Source organism: Geotrypetes seraphini, chromosome 1 (genome assembly GCF_902459505.1).
Source record: "Geotrypetes seraphini chromosome 1, aGeoSer1.1, whole genome shotgun sequence".
In the NCBI taxonomy this organism is placed as follows: Eukaryota; Metazoa; Chordata; class Amphibia; order Gymnophiona; family Dermophiidae; genus Geotrypetes; species Geotrypetes seraphini.
In genome coordinates this window covers 47,105,753-47,124,193 of record NC_047084.1, presented here as the reverse complement: position 1 = coordinate 47,124,193, position 18,441 = coordinate 47,105,753, and the positions used below count along the sequence as shown (strand labels likewise).

The 18,441-nt window shown below is 43.0% G+C and overlaps 1 protein-coding gene across 5 annotated transcripts in view; it reads right to left on the bottom strand.

The window, feature by feature from the left end:
- Positions 1–18,441, bottom strand: part of LOC117354005 (cAMP-specific 3',5'-cyclic phosphodiesterase 4D) — a 1,294,824-nt gene that overhangs the window by 25,968 nt on the left and 1,250,415 nt on the right. For all 5 annotated transcript variants that reach the window (XM_033930716.1, XM_033930743.1, XM_033930726.1 and 2 more), the window contains 3 exons: positions 3,869–4,041; positions 2,687–2,785; positions 2,084–2,248 (listed from right to left, as the gene is read on the bottom strand). In XM_033930716.1, the coding sequence (XP_033786607.1) occupies positions 2,084–2,248; positions 2,687–2,785; positions 3,869–4,041 (437 nt within the window). The remainder of the gene's footprint in view (positions 1–2,083; positions 2,249–2,686; positions 2,786–3,868; positions 4,042–18,441) is intronic.

The following is an 18,441-nucleotide window of genomic DNA, read 5'->3' as shown; positions in this document are numbered from 1 at the left end:
CTTACATAATCTGTATAAGATGGGTGGTGTACACTTAGGTGGCTTCTGGGCAGCATGTAGACAGGGCTTGCACGTGGGAATCTGTGAGTATGGAAGAAGTTGCAAAAGGATTCCCATGAAAATGGATGGAATTGCCACAGGGATGGAACAAGTACTGCAGGAGTATAGTTAAAATTTATGGTGATGCCAGAATGAGGCTTGAGAATGTACCGAGAGAGGCAATTGGAGGGTCAGAATGAGGCTCAGAATGCCCAGAGAGGCAGACTGAAGCTTGGAACACTCATTGGTAGAATAATGAATAATGTCCATAAAACCACAGAATGCTGTTGGAGTAGGGAGGAAAAGGAGGGCTTTGACTCCTGCAGGTATAAATTGAGATAGAAGAGCTTAATTGTGGAGATGAATGAGGATGGAATGGATCTTAGCAGGGACAGGTGGATATAAGTTAAGATTCCATTAGGGACAGGAAGAGATGGCTTAACTAACTATCCCCATGCAACTTTCTAACCAGTGGTGTAGTAAGGGAGAGGCACTGTCTTCGCAGGAGGTTCTGGCGCCTCTCCTCCTCCCCACCTTCCGCATACCTCCTTAAACATTCGCCATCGCGAGCAGTATCTTCTACTTGCTACTCACGCCGTCCTTGGCTCCCTTCTGATGTCACTTCCTGGTTGCGGGACCAGGATGTGATATCAGAAGGGAGCTGAGACCAGTTCGAGCAGCAGGTGGAAGATGCAGCTCGCGCTGGCAAACATTTCAAGAGGTAGGCCGGGGGGGGGGGGGAATAGAATGCCCTCAAGCAGTGGGGAACAGTTGAGGAGTAAATGGTGTGGCAATGCAGGGCACCACTGCCCTGGGCGCTAACCTCCCTTGCTACGCTACTGTCCCTAACTACAAAAATTACCCTGGGAAAACCATGCATATACATATGCTCTTAAGGATTTAAGGATGCACAAATGTTCTGAGTTAATTTATCTGCATAGTCAGATTTTATATGCAAATGAAAACCTCCTCCCCAATCCTGCCCTTGGAAACATCTTATGAGAAAGCAGATACACTTAGGGGTTCACAGGTTGTAGATGCATATGAAGTGGCCACTTTATGACATGTTTTGAGAGGGGCGGGAGCATGGGTGGATCAGGGGCATTCATTAAAGAAGCATTCACTATTACAGAATATGGGCGATCCACACCAGGATTTACTTGGTATAAATCCTCATCTCTAAAAGTTAGGCCTGAATCCTGGGGCTACACAATGTTCTATAAATTGCACCCAACTCAGACAGCCATTTATAGAATTACATTACATTACATTAGTGATTTTTATTCTGCCATTATCTTGCGGTTCAAGGTGGACTACAGAAGAGGATTTCTGGACACGTCCAGAGGTGTTACAGAGTAGAGTGGGTTGCTTCACAGGATTGAAAAGTTTCATACGGTGTTAGTTAGTCTTCATGGATTTCTTGAATAGCAGGGTTTTTATTTCTTTTCTGAAAGTTTTGTAGTCTGTGGTCGTGATTAGTAGATTGGAGAGTTGGTGGCCTAGTTTTGCTGCCTGTGTGGCAAGAAGGCCATTGTACAGTTTTTTTTCCATTTGATGTCTCTGACTGGAGGGTATGTGAATGTTGTCTGGGTTCTCCTGTGTCTGGTTGTGGTAATTTGGATTAGGCGGTTGTACAAATAGGCTGGGCTGTCACCATTTTTTAATGCCTGAACAGTGTGCATTTTTTCATGCCTGAACTCAGGTACCATTTAGTCCTAGACATATAGGCACCAATATCGACACCTACATGAATAAAATAAGGATACAATGGGCCCACAAGGAAATGCCCCTTTATGCTTAGTGTGTATAAAACTACGCACCTAAAAGAATACATGCATAGTTTTCTATATACATCTCCACTAAAAATGAAACTAAAGTGGCATTGACATGTCCAGCACAGCGCTGACTGTCTATGTGTCATTTGAAAATTGACCTCTAAATATTTTAAAGCACACTAATGAACCAAATGTGTGCTAATAAGTGCCTTTCCCTAGAGAAAAGGGAACTAGATACCAAGTCATTTCCAAGGTATTTTTTTATTTACCTCCAAAGCAGGGGTTGATAGCAGCACGTGGGTAGACTGTGCGACATCTGCAGCATGTATATTGTTATGATATGCCACGTCAGCGTGGTAATGATCTTCTAGAGTCATCAAGTATGTAATTAAAGTGTCTACTGGAATTTTAAAGGTTTTCAGCAAATCCCGTTCCTGTGGAGTAATAAGAATTGTTTTTGAGGTTAGACCGACAATGGATCTGCTCACAAGAAGTTCTTACACCAGTGTCTCGCAAACTTTTTCTGCCAAGGCACACTAAACTTGGGGCCGTGTCTACAGGGACTCTTAGTATGTGCGGACATCGACCGGTGGCGTTACACACGTGTGCATGACATCATCACACTGACATCCAAGCATACTCAGAGGCCCTGTAGTTCGGGGATCTTTGAAAACCTGGACAAAGAGCCGGGTTTTGAAAATCTCTCCATCGCCGGTGGGGGGAGGGGGGACAGAGAGGAGAAGAGATGCTGGCAGCGACCAATTCGTCTCTTTCGCGGTAAACCTGGAATCTCACCATGGCACATAGTTTGAGATACACTGGTTTACACAATTCTATCATATCGAATGGAAATGGCAAGTTCTTCATCTTACCTGAAAAATGGTGTGCGTGACCACCGTCAGAGGTCTGTTTCCAGAAAACTCTGCTACTTTGAAGATATTAAGGCCCCATTTGTTCACATCTTCCAGTTCCTAGGATTAAATGATGCATGACAAAAGCTAAACACAATATTCTGCTTTGTTTTAGAATTTCAATTTGCATCAAAATACCAACAGTATTTACACAAACAGAAAATCAGATCATCGAGACCGTAATTTAGGGGTGAAGTCATCAACATGGGCTACCTTTAAAACATAGAAACAAACAGAAGAAACTGCCTTCACACCAGTGAACAGCAAACAAAACAACAAAGGTGATCAATTGGTGTTCAGTTTCTTTTATTATGATGGACTCGACACGATCGTGTTTCGGCCCTCAAGGGCCTGCCTCAGGAGTCTTGTTGTAAATCAAAACATACAATATCCACAAACTTTTCAACACATTCTATGGAAAACCTCTCCTTGGTGAACTAGCATGTACCGATGGCTACAGCTCAAGTAAACAGCGGACATCAGCAGTCCTTGAACAGCTGCTGACCACCAGCTGTGTCAGAAGCAAAAACAGTACCAGAAGTCAAGACAATATGGTGACATCGCAAAGGACAGTACATTATAGGGGTAGAACAGCAAAGCTGGAAATCAAATAGAGCCTCTGCTATGAAACTGGAAGAAAAAATAGTCAGACTAGATCGGTTTTGCAATTTTTATCTTGCATCATTTTCTGTTTCCACCTGTCATACAAATGTTATTACATGCATCATGTTTGCTGACCATTATTTAAATCTATTTGAAGCTACAAAATGATGTTTGAATCTGTGGAATTTCAAAAGCTTATCAAAATGTATTTGAACTCTTCAATAACACATTGCTTTCATAAGAGAGTGGTATCTTGGTGTGCTTGAATTATTGAGAGATGAGCTAAAGTGATTGCTGGGCATAATGATTGCTATATATTGTAGTTTGGGGCCTTTATTCTAATGCCAGCAATGAGTTGTTACAATACACTTCACCCATGTATAGGTCACCATACACAGTATAGGTAATGAATTCATAAGGAAGTCAATATTCATTTTAGCTTCCATTATGTCATGTATGACAGCAAATACTATTCTTCAAAGAGTACCGTCCGGTTCTAGGCTTAAGAAACAGAAAGCCAGCAATTCAGACATGCCTTACCTTGGCCAGAACCTCCTCCTGTTCAGTTTTCACTCCAAACCTTGGGATACTTGAATTTGTTAAACTTGAGCTGTGCATGAGTTTTTTCACCCCACTAATCTGCGACATAGGCCTCTTCTTTTTCTCTTTCTCTTTTTGTGCTGGAGAAGGCATTTCCACTTCATGCTGTTTGTCTAAAATACAATACAAATAAAGCTTTATAAAAACATCTTTATAAAAATGGAATAAGAGGAAATAAATACAAAACTTTATCTGTTGCATTTGGATGAACCTACATGAAGAAATAAAAACAGTCATATGTAATGGGGGTCTGGGAATATGTTCCTCTTACATTAAATAACTCACATAATTAATGAGGGAGCTGGTGGCTCAAACTGCGCTGCTGGCTTTGCAAATAATTGGATGGCTCTAGGTGGGGGCACAAGTGTAGGACATCCTCATCGAGGGGGCTCAGAGATCCCCTGACATCAATTTTTAAATGCCTAAGGAGAGGGTGGAATGGGAGCAGAAAGGAAACGTGTGGGTCCACCCAGAAATTCTCTTCTGGCACGTGTACTTGTGGCATAAATGGGGACCAACCATTTTAGAAAAATACCTCTGAATCAAATGAATATCATGAACTTGACAGCATCCATGCAGTGCCAAAAAGGGGTGGATCGGAGGCATTCTTCAAAGTTATGTGCATAATTATAGAACAAGGGGCATCCATTCCTAACGTTTGGCATGAGGCTTTGCGCCATGTTTCAATTGGTGCAAAATGATCATGCCTAAAGTTAGGTGTGGCTCCCAGGTATAAGTGCTGTTCTATAAACCACATCTAACTTTATCCTAAAATCCCACTTTTTCGAGGCTGCTTTTAACTCCTAACTGCCCCACTTTAAAGTACCCATGTCTATTTGTCACTCCCTCTGTCACCCCAATTATCCTGTGCGTAGGTCTGATTACAAGGGATCTTGAAAAAGTTTTTGCATTTTCATATTTTTGCGGGAAATGGTTGGGGGCAGGAGAAATGGTATGAGGGCATGATGTAGAGTGTCATGGGAAAAATGTATTGCATGTGGAAAAGTGATATAATTTGCTTTTGAAATATTTAATAAATAGAGGGGCATAATCAAAAAAATTGTCTAAGTCCCCTTTTGGCCTAAGGCCTTAAACGTTGAAAGTAGAAGCAGGAAAAATGTCTATTATCTACGTTCAGCTGTTTAAACGCCCAGACCACCACTACGTCTAAACTTATACCATTTATAATCAACCTAAAAAAACGCCTAAGCCCCAAACGTCCAAAACAAGGGCTTTTAGGCGAAGAAGGAGCCAGTCCTTCGCCTAAAAGCTGGATTCTATAACCGGTGTCTGTCAAAAACAACATCGGTTACAGAATCCACCCCCACCTACAATGATCCGGGCAGGAGGGAGCCAAAGCCCTCCTGCCCTGTTGAACTGCGACCCACCCGACATCGTGGCAAGAGGGAGCCCCAGCCCTCTTGCCTCACGATCCCCAACCCCGCCCACCCCTGCCGAGTCCGATGGGGCCAGGAGGGAGCCCAAGCCCAGGCCGGGTTGGGTCCATGTGCCTAAGGCCCTGCCCACAGGAGGGGCCTAAGGCTCATGGGCCTATTCTGGTTGGCCCAGGCGCCTCAGGCCCCACCTGTGGTTGGGGTTTGAGCCACCTGATGGCTGGCCTGCTGGAGGGGCGGGCTTGGCACCCGTCCATCCGGCCAATGATTTCAAGGTACGGGGGGGTGGGATTGGGGGTGTCATGGGGTCGGCAGGGGGGTTGCGGGTCAGCGGCAGGGCCAATCGGGGGTTCGGGGGGGGGGCGGTCATGAGGGGGGGTTGCGTCGAGGGCAGGAGGGCCTGGGATCCCTCCTGCCCGTATTTTAGTGGTGGGTGGGTGTTAGAGGGTGTCCCCGGGCCAGGAGGGCTTGGGCTCCCTCCAGGCCCCATTGGACTCGGCGGGGGGGAGGGGAATTGGAGATCGCGGGGCAAGAGGGCTTGGGCTCCCTCTTGTTCCGATGTCATTTGGGGGGGGATTTGGGGATCATGGGGCAAGAGGACTTGGGCTCCCTCCTGCCCCGATAGTGTGTGTGGGGGGAGGAGTGATGTATCACGGCAGGAGAGATTGGCCATCTCCCCTGCCGCGATGCGATCACTCCTCTACCCGAACTGCCACAATCCGCGGCAGGAGAGATTGGGCATCTCTCCTGCCGTGGGTCGCGGCAGTTCGGGTAGAGGGCTGATCGTATTGCGGTAGGGGAGATGAGGCATCTCTCCTGCCGTGATGGTTGTGGTGGTGGTGGGGGGGGGGTAGGTTGCTGGGCCGCTGAACTGACCGCGCTAGCCGCCATCAGCTCAGCGGCCCCTTTTTCGGCACTTATATCTGTTTTGCCTTGGTCTAAGTCAAAACGTATAAGTGCCGACTAGGCAACCTGTCAAAATCTTTGGTTATACGTGTTGTACGCCTAGGTGTAGGTTGGCCCACCGCCCGCCCTTTCCCCTCCTCTAAACACACCTCTTTTCTCTCTGTGCGACTAGAGGCAGAGGAAAGGCCTAAGCTGTTTTTAGATACGTCTAAAACCAGCTTTGATTATGGGTACTTGGATGATCAGGCTTTTTGATCGTCCAAGTAGCCATTTAGGCCACTTTTTAGACTTTTTTTTTTTAATTATTATGAGCCCCATAGTGTTTAAAAAGAAATAAATGTGTGGAAAGTTTTTTTGACGATCTCCTGTAGATTGTAAACTCTGACTAGTAGGGGCTGTCTCCTACATGGTTAATGTAATGTACAGCGCTATAGAAATGATAAGTAGTAGGTGTTATTTATAGAATAGCACTTATGTGGGTTTTTTAGCACTAAATTTCTAGGCACAATATATAGAATTCAGACCATAAAAGTCTCTTATAAAATTATCCTAAGATAATAAGAGTGAGTGTACACTTCTCCCTCCGTATTCACGGTTTCAGCATTTGCGATTTTGATTATTCACGGTTTTTAGCTTGCTGGTTTCTCCCAAATTACATCAGCTTACATAGAGAAATTGCCGATTCCAAGCGTTTACATAGAAAATTGCCGATTCCCAGCAGTTTCTTCACCGTGTTTTTCATCTCCTTAAGGAACAGGCCAGGTCTCCCACCATGTTATTTGTGGTTTCACCATATTCACAATGGTTTTTAATAGAAAACAGCAAATAACATATGAAAAAGTTATTTGTGGTTTTTCTGTATTCGCGGTTCTGTTAATCCCCTATCACAGCGAATATGGAGGGAGAAGTGTATTTGTATACAAGTTTACCCCCTCTCCCCACCACCTTTTACAAAACCGTAGCATAGTTTTTAGCGCCGGCCATGGTGGTAACAGCTTTGACTCTCATAGAATTCCTGCAGCTGGTGCTAAAAACCATGTTACGGTTTTGTAAAAGGGGTGGGGGTTAGTGTGGTCATGTTCTGGGGCCGAGCGCATTTGGAGTTGCAATGTATCCGCACACTTAACAAAACAGATGTGATCACTGTGTTATACACATGCTCATTTCTACTTCCTACGGGAAAAGGCATAAATGTATGTAGGTTTGCTTTACCTGCAATTTCTGTCAGATTTGTGCTTCTGTATTTGAAAGCTAGAATGGATATGTTTAACCCCCTCTTTTACTAAGGTGTGCTATGCTTTTTAGCGCATGATAAATATTATCACGCAATAAATATTATTGCGCACTAAACATGCGCTAAAATGCTTAGTGCACCTTTGGAAAAGGAGTTCTAAGTGTTTTTATAGAATGGGCTGCAACTAGGTGCTTTTCTACCTTCATAAAAAGGCAAATTTTTATAAAATTCTCAGTAATTTGCTATACTATTAAGAAACTTTTTTTCAAAATCAAAACTAGAGAATGACACAGGGACAGAAGTTGTCCCCATCCTCACAGTTAACCTTGGGAAATCATCTTCTTGTCATTCTTTAAGGAGGGAAGGAAGAAACATGATGGCAGATAAAGGCCAAATGGCCCATCCATAATAACCATTATCTCTTCCTCTGTCTAAGAGATCCCACGTGCCTATCCCATGCTTTCTTGACTTCAGACACAGTCTTTGTCTCCACCACCTCTTCTGGGAGACTGTTTTATGCATCTACCACTCTTTCTGTAAAAAAGTATTTCCTGAGTCTATCACCTCTTAACTTCATCTTATGACCTCTCATTTCAGAGCTTCCTTTCAAATGAAAGAGACTCAACTCATGTATATTTACGCCACACAAGTATTTAAACGTCTATATCATATCTCCCCTCTCCCACCTTTCCTCTAAAGTATACATATTGAGATCTTTAAATCTGTCCCCATGCCTTATGACAAAGACCATGCACCATTTTAGTAGCCTTTCTAAGGACCGACTTTATCCTTTTTATATATTTTTGAAGGTGCGGTCTCCAGAATTGCATACAATATTCTAAATGAGGTCTCACAGAGTCTTATACAGGTGCATCGATACCTCCTTTTTCCTACTGGCCATACCTCTTCCTATGCACCCAAGCATACTTCTAGTTTTCACTGTCACCTATTCAACCAGTTTGGCCACCTTAAGATCATCACATACAATCACACCCAAGTCCTATTCTTCTGTTGTGCACATAAGTTCTTCACCCCCTAAACTGTACCATTCCTTTGGGTTTTTGAAGCCCAAATGCATGACCTTGCATTTTTTTTAGCATTACATTTTAGCTGCCAAATTTCAGATCATCCTTCAAGCTTCATTAAGGTCTTTCTTCATGTTATTCACACCATTGAAGAATGCTGGTGTAGAAGGACTGAGGTTGAGATAGACACTACAGAATGACAAGGGATGGTTTCTCATGGTTATCCGCGGGGACGGAGACAGGGACAAATCCTGTCCCCCTGTCCCCTTTTTATGGAACAAGGCAAAAGTGCCTAATCTGAAAATGTTGAAAAGAAAAATCAATTTGCTATAGTTATCATTTTCTATATTGATAAATCAGACTTGACAAGTGGCTGAGAAAACTTGGTAATGACAGTGCTGCCTCTGAGAAGACCAAATGTACTAAGAATTTTTTCCCGTTTTCTATGCATGGGAAAACTGCTTAGCACATCTGGACCAAAGGTGACACTGCTAAACTCTCCTAGTTTTCTTATAAATATCTTGGGAGAAACTGCACCATTTCTGTTTATGTTCTTTCCATATCTGCAAATAACTTTTCCACCCACAACTCTAAATTTAGGTTCTTAAAATAAAAACCTAAGAGGAAACATGTTTAGAGCAGACCATAGCAGCTTTTGTACGCAAACACAGGGAGAACGGATTTAAGATGTGTACTCCAGCACTATAACATGGTTCAGTGTGGCTGTATATGCAGCATAATTGCACAGGAAAGTAACATAGTAAATGACAACAGATAAAGACCTGAATGGTCCATCCAGTCTGCCCATACATACACTCTCTATAATTTAATGATTTAATTTAAATTGTTCTTTTTTTTATATATTTCTGGGCCAAAAACCCAGAGCTCTGCTGGGTATTGTGCATCTACTGGAGTCTCCTTCGAAGCTCACTCCAGCTCATCTAAACCATCCCAGCCCATCCTCAACTGAAAGGCCATATTCGTGACATAGACCATGCAAGTCTGCCCAGTACTGCCTTAGTTCTTCAATATATACTATTATTTTCTGATTAGAGATCCTCTGTGTTCATTCCACGCTATTTTGAACTCTGTCATTGTTTTCCTCTCCACCACCTTCCTCGTGAGTGCATTCCAGGCATCAATCATCCTCTCCGTAAAGAAAAATTTTCTAACATAACTCTTGAGTCTACCACCCCATAACTTCAAATTATGTCCTCTAGTTTTACCATTTTCCTTTCTCTGGAAAAGATTTTGTTCTATGTTAATACCATTCAAGTATTTGAACGTCTGAATCATATCTCCCCTATCCCTCCTTTCCTCTAGGGTAAACATATTCAGGACTTCCAGTCTCTCATCATACATCTTTTGGCACAAACCTCCTACCATTTTCATCGCCTTCCTCTGGACCGCTTCAAGTCTTCTTATATCCTTTGCCAGATACGGTCTCCAAAATTGAACACAATATTCCAAGTAGGGGCATCAACACCTTTTTTCTTCTATTGGCTACGCCTCGTTCTATACAGCCCAGCATCTTTCTGGCAACAGCCACCACCTTGTCACACTGTCTCTTCAGACACTATCACCCCAAGGTCCCCCTCCCCATCCGTGCATATCAGCCTCTCACCTCCCAGCACATACAGCTCCTTCAGATTTCTAATCCCCAAATGCATTACTCTACACTTCGTTGCATTGAATTTTAATTGCCAGATATTAGACCATTCCTCTAACTTTTGCAGATCCTTTTTCATGTTTCCACTCCCTCCTCAGTGTCTACTCTGTTACAAATCTTGGCATCATCTGCAAAGAAGCAAACCTTTCCTTCTAACCCTTCAGCAATATCGTTTACAGACATATTGAAAAGGATTGGCCCCAGCACCAGTGTGTGTGTGTAATTTAATCTTGCCAAATGAACAATTATAAATTTGCAGAAGTACTGGCAACCCTATGGCATTAATTCTCCCCATCCATATAATGTCATAACTTCCATATCAGTTTCAGTGAGATGTTTACAAATAGTTAGTGTAGGTGTTAGGGAGTATGAACCACTAGCATGCATGTTAATGGCAAATATTCTTTGTAATCCATTGAATTCGTACCATAAATCCAGGTAGTTATTTCTTATATCCAAAACATAGTTCTTATATCAAAATATATCTCTCCTGTCTTAAGGTGGAGAAAAGGCCTCAGATCTAGAGCGTATTCACCATCTGGTATTAATATCCGACTCTGCAGTTGCTCCTGATTTTAATCATCGGCTAAAACCACAATCCTACCTATTATCTTTTTTCATATAGTCTTCATTTGTTCGTTCTTTTCCGTCTCTTTTCCTTTTTTATAACAGCATGTTATTATCAGGAGAATCAATCATCTGAATCAAACTCATTAGCAACTTATGACAGGGTCCTTTAAACAGTCATATATCACTTGCTGGAGTTTATGGCACTTAATATACGAGAAAAGCTTGAAGTAAAAAAATATTCAAAACCGGTAAGCACTTATCTGAAATGTCGCATTCGGTAATGATGAACAAAGACTGCTTCCGAACTTTTATGTAGTCTCTGATCTAAAATTCATAGCGTTAGCCACCTCAATCTTTACCAATGCGGCCAGTGTTTAGCGGTTCAATCTTTTATCCCGGTTCTTCAGGGTTTATTCCTATTAAGAACGGCTTTCTTTTTTCAGTTCAAACTTCCAGCCTTTCTCGCTACTGCATGATAAAGATATCCAGTGCATTAAAAGTCCTGTGCTATTTAATATGAGGTGGGGTGGATTATGGGTAGGGACAGAGCATGGTAAGCACTGACATTACCACATGCTTACTTGAATTGCAGCCAATAGTGTGGACATCCTAAATGCCTGGGCCAATCATGGCCTTAGTTCATCCTAGGGGATATCAGTGGTTGGGGGTGGGGGGTTGTAAGGTCTAGGGCCGGTGGCAAGAGGAGTGGGCATCCCTCCTGCCAATCTCCAATTGGGGGGGTTGTCGGGTGGAATTAGGCAGGAGGGGAGTGGGAAAATTTTGGGTGTGGGGGGGGTCCTCTGCCACAGCAGGCACAGCTGATCACGGCAGGGGTATTTTCCCCCCAATCAGCTGATCCGGCAAGACTCTCTGAAGTGCGGCTTCAGGGAGTCCTGCTGGCTCAGCTGATCAAGGATTGCTTTGCTGCGATCAGCTCAGCCGGCCGCGTCTACTTTTACGATCTGAAATATAGGCCAACATTTTGCAGGCCTACATTCAGGCGTCTGTCGTGGCTCTAAGGAGATGCCTAGGACCGCTTAAACTTGCGCAAGGCCACTTCCGGGCGAAACCACTCCCAAACCTAGCCTTGGTCAAGCTTAGGTGTTCCTATGTGTCTCCCTACACCCATGACAAATGCCTATAGTGTAGGCTTCCTGCCTCAAGCTTTTTTCTTTAAAAATGTGCATCCCGACAGGTTGCCAGATGGCAATAGGACACCTACTGCTGCATACAATCAGGACACCTGTTTGTAGAATCAGCTCCTTGATGCCTAACTTTGGGCTCCAGCACTTTCACCCAAGTGACGGCAGTAAAGCATGTAACTGACATTATTCTATAACACTGTGCTTAAATTCTGGGAATGCCCCTCTCCTGATGATGCTCATCCCAGGGTCACGCCCCCCCCCCTTTGGAATTGCACACTATGACATTTTAGGCATATGTTTTAGAACAGGGTATAGGGAAATCCATGTGCAACTGCTACTCAGTCCAGTTTTTGTGTCAGTTTTGAGCTATGCAATTAATTTCATTCATCAAGTCGTTTCATTTACCGTAGCTTATTCCCTATGTCTAAACTCATGGCCTTAGTGAGTTTTCGCATAGAAATAAGCTACGGTTTTACTTACTATTACAATGTTTTGTATATTATATTTTTTGACCTTATGAAGAGTTTGGTATTGATCCTTAAGGGATTGTTGCATACTTTTGAAGGTCACGTGGATTCAGCATTATTGAATTATTTGAATACTTTATGTGGTTATTATTTTATGGTGAGAAGTATATGCAGATAACTGCCTGATTATATTTTGTGCCTTTTTGAGTGTCCTTAGTAACTTAGGGGGATATTCTATAAACAGTGCCAAAACTAAGGCACCTAAGTTAATTGAGAAACACCGTTTAAAAATGGCAAAAACAGTAAAATTAAAGCACGCCGAAATTGCGCCTATGGTGAAATTGCACTTTATGGCGCTTAACACCACTATGGGCGTGGCTAATGCTGGAAGAGACGTTAAGACACTGTAAAGCACCTATGAAGGTGTGATTCACAACAAAGACAGGTGCCCTGAATGTAGGCCAGGAAAACCCGGTTCTACATTTCCGGTGCCTCTCTTTAACAGAGGTGTGATTCTCTAAAGGATGCTATCAAGTGATTGACGCGATTGGCGGCCGTTTTTTTGGGAGGCTGTCGATATCGATGCCCTATAGAGAATCTATACATATGTTTAATTTGTCAGATATGCGTGTATTTAAAGATAGTGCTTAGGCAGAATTTGGTATTTGCACACGTATATGCCAATGTTCTAAACATTCACACGTATAATTGGCGCACAGATGTTGTATTCATTTTATATAATTGCCCCAGTATGTCAGATATGGACTAATTGGGCTCCTGCACGGCGACATAAGGCAACTAATGTGTTCCTTCACTGTATTATATGGCCATTTGTTTCCCATTTGTCTTTTTTTCCTGCCTCCTACACAGCTTCTGTTCCAGTTTATTTTTATTTGCTATCTTGCCCAATCAGCTATTCATCTCAGCCTCATTTCTGGCTCCAGCATAAGTGAATCAGCCCCACTGTGTTGCAGTGTGTCAGAAAAACTATTCTGAAGGTTCATCGCTAGCATTAAGGGGGATGTTAACTAGAGTGCACTAAGTTCCTGCATGTACCACATCTTAGAAGCTAAATTAAGATACAGTAAGTGTGTTCTAAATGTTGGGGCATTGCTAGCACCTGCATAACATTTACCGTACAGGGTGGACAGAGTGCACTCATACCATCTCCTAAAGTATTTGACCAAGTAAAAATGTAAGAAAGAAAAGACATTCATGCAATGTGGTCCTCAGATGGAAGCCTGCTCCCATGTATTCCATCCCTCATCAGCATCCCTTGCAGATCCAAGCCTCTTTCAGTCTGCATCCCCCCAAGCTATAAACCCCTCAACATAAGGATCCAAACCCAGCTTTCCATCCACCCCTCAGGACTTACAATACCTGGGGTTATCTGTGGTAATCTAGTACTAGGACTAGTGGGGATGCGATGAAGCTACTAAGTAAGGGGAAAGTATGGCATAGTGGTTAAAGCTACAGCCTCAGCACCCTGGACAAACCAATGCTGCTCCTTGTGACCCTGACCAAGTCACCTAATTCCCCCCATTGCTCCAGGTACATTAGACGGATTGTGAGCCCACTGAGACAGACATAGAAAAATGCTTGAGTATCTGAATAAATTTGGGTAAACTGTTCTGAGCTCCCTTGGGAGAATGGTATAGAAAACTGAATGAATGAATAAATAATAGTAGATTTAAAACAAACCGGAGAGGGCATGCAGAGGGTAGGTTGGCACATAAAAATGTATATAACATGCAGGTTCTATGTGTAAAAATATAGTACTAAATATTTTGAATATGGATATAAAATGAGAGAAAGGAGGTAAAGGAGATTTTTTTTAAAGGGATTGTGCAATGTCTAAAGAGGTACCTGTATAATAAGAGGAACAAAGGCCCAAAATGACTTTATAAAGCAGGCTCCCAGATCTAGCCCTGATAATGCACAAATCTACATCTGCTCTGAAGCTGTAAATGTCTGCATGTACCCATGTATTTTACAGAATGTGTGTGTACATCACAAATTCACCCCCAGGAGTGCCTATGCACTGGGCATGTATTAAGTATGTACTATCTTGCTAACCTGTGCACTTATATGCATATATTTGGCCATACAATTAGAACCAGACTGAACCCAGGTCATTTGGTTTCTGTTGAAACCAAATTTATGACCAAAATTGGTCACTTAGTTTCAGTAGAAACTAAAACTGTCCCCTCACAGCAAGCCATAAAAGCCCAGTAGCACCAGCCCTCCTCACCCCAGCTGACCATCCTCCCCAAGCCTACATAAAGAAGCCCTTGTGGTATAGTAGCGCCTTCTATAGTGGGAATGATCAGATTCCCACTCATACCTGCCCTGTGCCGCTGGTCTCATCACAATGATTGCTGAGACTGCTGCGGCAGGCCTGGCAGCCATTTTGCTATAGGAGCTAGCAGCCATTATGATGGGAACAGTGGCACAAGGAAGGAATGAGTGGAGATCATTGTCGAGAGCCTTCATTGAAGAGCGACCAAGTGCTATTCTGTGAAGTATTTCCTCCTTGCTAGTTACCATTCAGTTACTATTAGTACAGGACAGAGGATCCCCATAAGAAGGAAAGGAATGATTTAGAGCAGTGATGTTCTTTTTAATCATCTTATGTGATCACTTAAGCATAGAGTCCAAAAAAGGAGGAGGAAATCCAATTCAGTTCTGGAGGAAACTGCACATTTTCTTTCCTCCTCCAAACTCACCGCCTGTTTCTCTAATCCCATCCCCATTCCATCTACTTACCACTATCTCTCCTACCATCGTTCTTTCTCTCTGCCATATCCTCAACATATTACTCTCCATGGTAACAGTTCCCAACGCCTTCAAACATGCCGTTGTTACAGTGCTCCTCAAAAAACACTCGATGGACCCTACCTGCTCTTCCAACTATCACCCCGTCTCCTTCCTCCATTTCTTATCCAAGTTAATTGAACATGCCATTCACCACTGTTGTCTTTACTTTCTCTCATCCCAAGCTATCCACTTCAATTGGACTTTTGCCCTCTTCATTCTAAAGAAACTGCCCTTACTAATGTCTCCAATGACTTGCTCCTGGCCAAATCCAAAGGCCTCTACACCATCCTCATCCTCCTTGATCTATCTGCGGTTTTTGACATGGTAAATCACCACCTACTCATCAACACATTGTCCTCACTTGGGTTTCAGGTCTTTCGTGGCTTTCTTCCCATCTCTCCCATCGCACATTTAGTGTGTGCTCTGGTGGATCCGCCTCCACCATCATCCTGCTATTGGTTGGTGTACCTCAGGGCTGTCCTGGGACCACTTCTTTTTTTCTTCTTTTCTTCCCTTGGTGCTTTAATCTCCTCACATGGCTTCCAGTAACACCTCTATGCCAATGACTCACAGATCTCTCTTTCTATACCTGAAATCTCTACAGACATTCAGATCCGGGTGTCATCCTGCCTGTATGACATGGTTACTTGGATTTCTCACCACCATCTCAAATTAAATATGGTCAAGATTGAGCTCTTTATCTTTCCTCCCTAAACCCATCTTTCCTTTCCCCTCTATTTCTGTGGACAACGCCCTCATCATCCCTGTCTCATCTCTCTTCTTTTCACAAATCCAACAGACTGCCAAAACCTGTTGTTTCTTTTTCTATGACATTTCTAAATTCTGACCCTTCCTTTCTGAGCACACTAAGACCCTCATCCATACCCTCATAACCTCTTGCCTAGACTACTGCAACCTGCTTCTCAAGGGCCTTCCACTAAACCATCTCTCTCCCCTTCAATCTGTTCAGAATTCTGCTGCACATCTCATAGTTCACCAATGCCATTATACCCACACAAACCCTCTCCTCAAGTCACTTCATTGGCTCCCTATCCATATCCACATACAGTTCAAACTCCTCTTATTGACCTACAATTGTATTCACTCTGTATCTCTCCTCTCTTCCTATACTCTGCCTCGGGAACTCTGCTCATCAGGTAAGTTTCTCTTATCTGTATCCTTCTCTATGGCCAACTCTAGACTCCATTCCTTCTACTTTGCTGCACCATATGCCGGGAACAAACTGCCTGACTTGGTACGTCAAGCTCTGTGCCTGGCAGAATTCAAATCCAGACTCAAATCCCACATCTTTGAAGCTGTTTTTAATGCCAAACTCCAACCCACTTGCTAAGCACCCGCACCTATCTTATCTTTCCCTCTATAATTTCCCCACCTGAGCACTATGTATAGATGTACCTTTTTGTTCAGTTTGTCTGTAATGTAAGCCAGTGAATCGCAAACTGTGTACCTTGGTAAAATTTTGGGTGTGCTGTGGTGAGACGGGAGTATGGCACTAATGGTACAGGCACCAGAGTCTCTCCTCCTCTCTTTCCCCCGGTAATGGGAGGGAATTTCCAAAACCCTGCAGTTTTCTGGGTTTTGGAAAGCCCCCGAGCTCAGGCCCCTCATTTATATAAAGGATCCCAAGCTCCAAAGGGAGATATGTGGAAGACTCATTTTGGAAGAGAGCCAAGACATGCAGAATCACAAAGTAACTAAGGCCCTCTTTTACAAAGGCGTGCTAAGGGCTCCTTTTACGAAGGAGCATTAGGGCCTTAATGTGCGAAATAGTGCATGCTAAAATGCTGTGTGCGCTAGCTGCTACCGCCTCCTCTTGAGCAGGCGGTAGTTTTTCAGCTAGCGCGTGCCAATCTGGTGCGCACCTTCGTAAAAGGAGCCCTAAGTGTTTTAGCGCGGGTATTTAGCGCGAGCTAAATCAACGCTTGCGCTAACCGCTAACGCGTCCATAGGATAACATACACAGGTTTAGCGCGTGTTTAGTGTGAGCTAAAAAGCTTAGCGCACCTTTGTAAAAGAGGGGGTAAGTTTTGGATGTTCTTGGATCCACCAGTGCATCTCTCTGTTCTGAGGAACACCTGAGCACCTTACCCTCTGTGACTTACTCCTGGCCTTCACTCTCTCTTAAAACTCTTGCTTATTTTTCTTTGCCTGTGCAGCACAAAAAAAGATGCACTGACCTGATTCTGCTGAATTGCAGTTACAAATAATAACATCCCCAACTCCCCTGCTTAGGACTCTTTCAAGACCATATTTCAATGCACTATCACCGTATCAGATTTCCCCAGACTTCCTCTCACAGGCACGGGTGCTAGGTCGAAGAGATTCTCTCAGCGGGGATCTATCTATTCAAACTTTGACACATTTAGCAGTATTTCTATCTGCAGATAAGGGAATGTCAATATAACACTGATGTACATGCTCAAAGAGCTTCTGCTTGGTATCTGTGACTTCACCAATTAAGAGCAATCTCCTAAGAGCACACAGTGTAAACCAGGTGAACAGGAGAAGAAATAATCGTTTGGATTAGTGATTAAGATACTCTTCAATTGATCTCTCTTGATGCATAATTTGTTACAGGTTGGTCAGTCTGTGACATTCCAAAAATCAACCTGGTACTGCATTTTTAGACCTAATGGTTAACTTCTTTTCCACAGGGCGGATTAATGGTATCGCATCCAAAATTGTGCCTTAAATTTAACTTTAGTAAAAACTAAAAAAAAAAAGACAGCAGTTTTTTGTGCATATGCCACAGGTGAGAATGTGTGCATGGATATAAAAGGCACTTCAGAGCACTGTACGTCCTCTGTGTGGATAAAAGGTCTGGAAACAGAATCCCATCACGTGTTTTAACCCACTGTATAAAGCACAGGTCCAATATTCCAAGGATTTATGCTTCTAAAATTGAGGGTTATGTCATAAATTGGCCTCTGATAATTTACTGGGGCCAAGTACCTAAATTTATTCTCAAAATTTCACTAAATGTGGATGGCAACAGGGGTCAATTAAGGAGCTTAGTACTGATTGTCAGCATCAGGCTCATAAATCTAGGCAAATGAATGTGAAATCAAACTTTATAAGCCTAACTTTTTTAAATTCCTAAATTAAGATGAAATTTCAAGTGGAAATTTAGACTCCTATAGAGCGTTATGGACCCCTGTTCGGTTACAAAAATTGGATAGCTCTATGTCTAATAAATGTTGGCACTGTCATCTAGAAGCAGGGACTTTAGATCATTTATTATTCTATTGCCCATTTATTATGAATT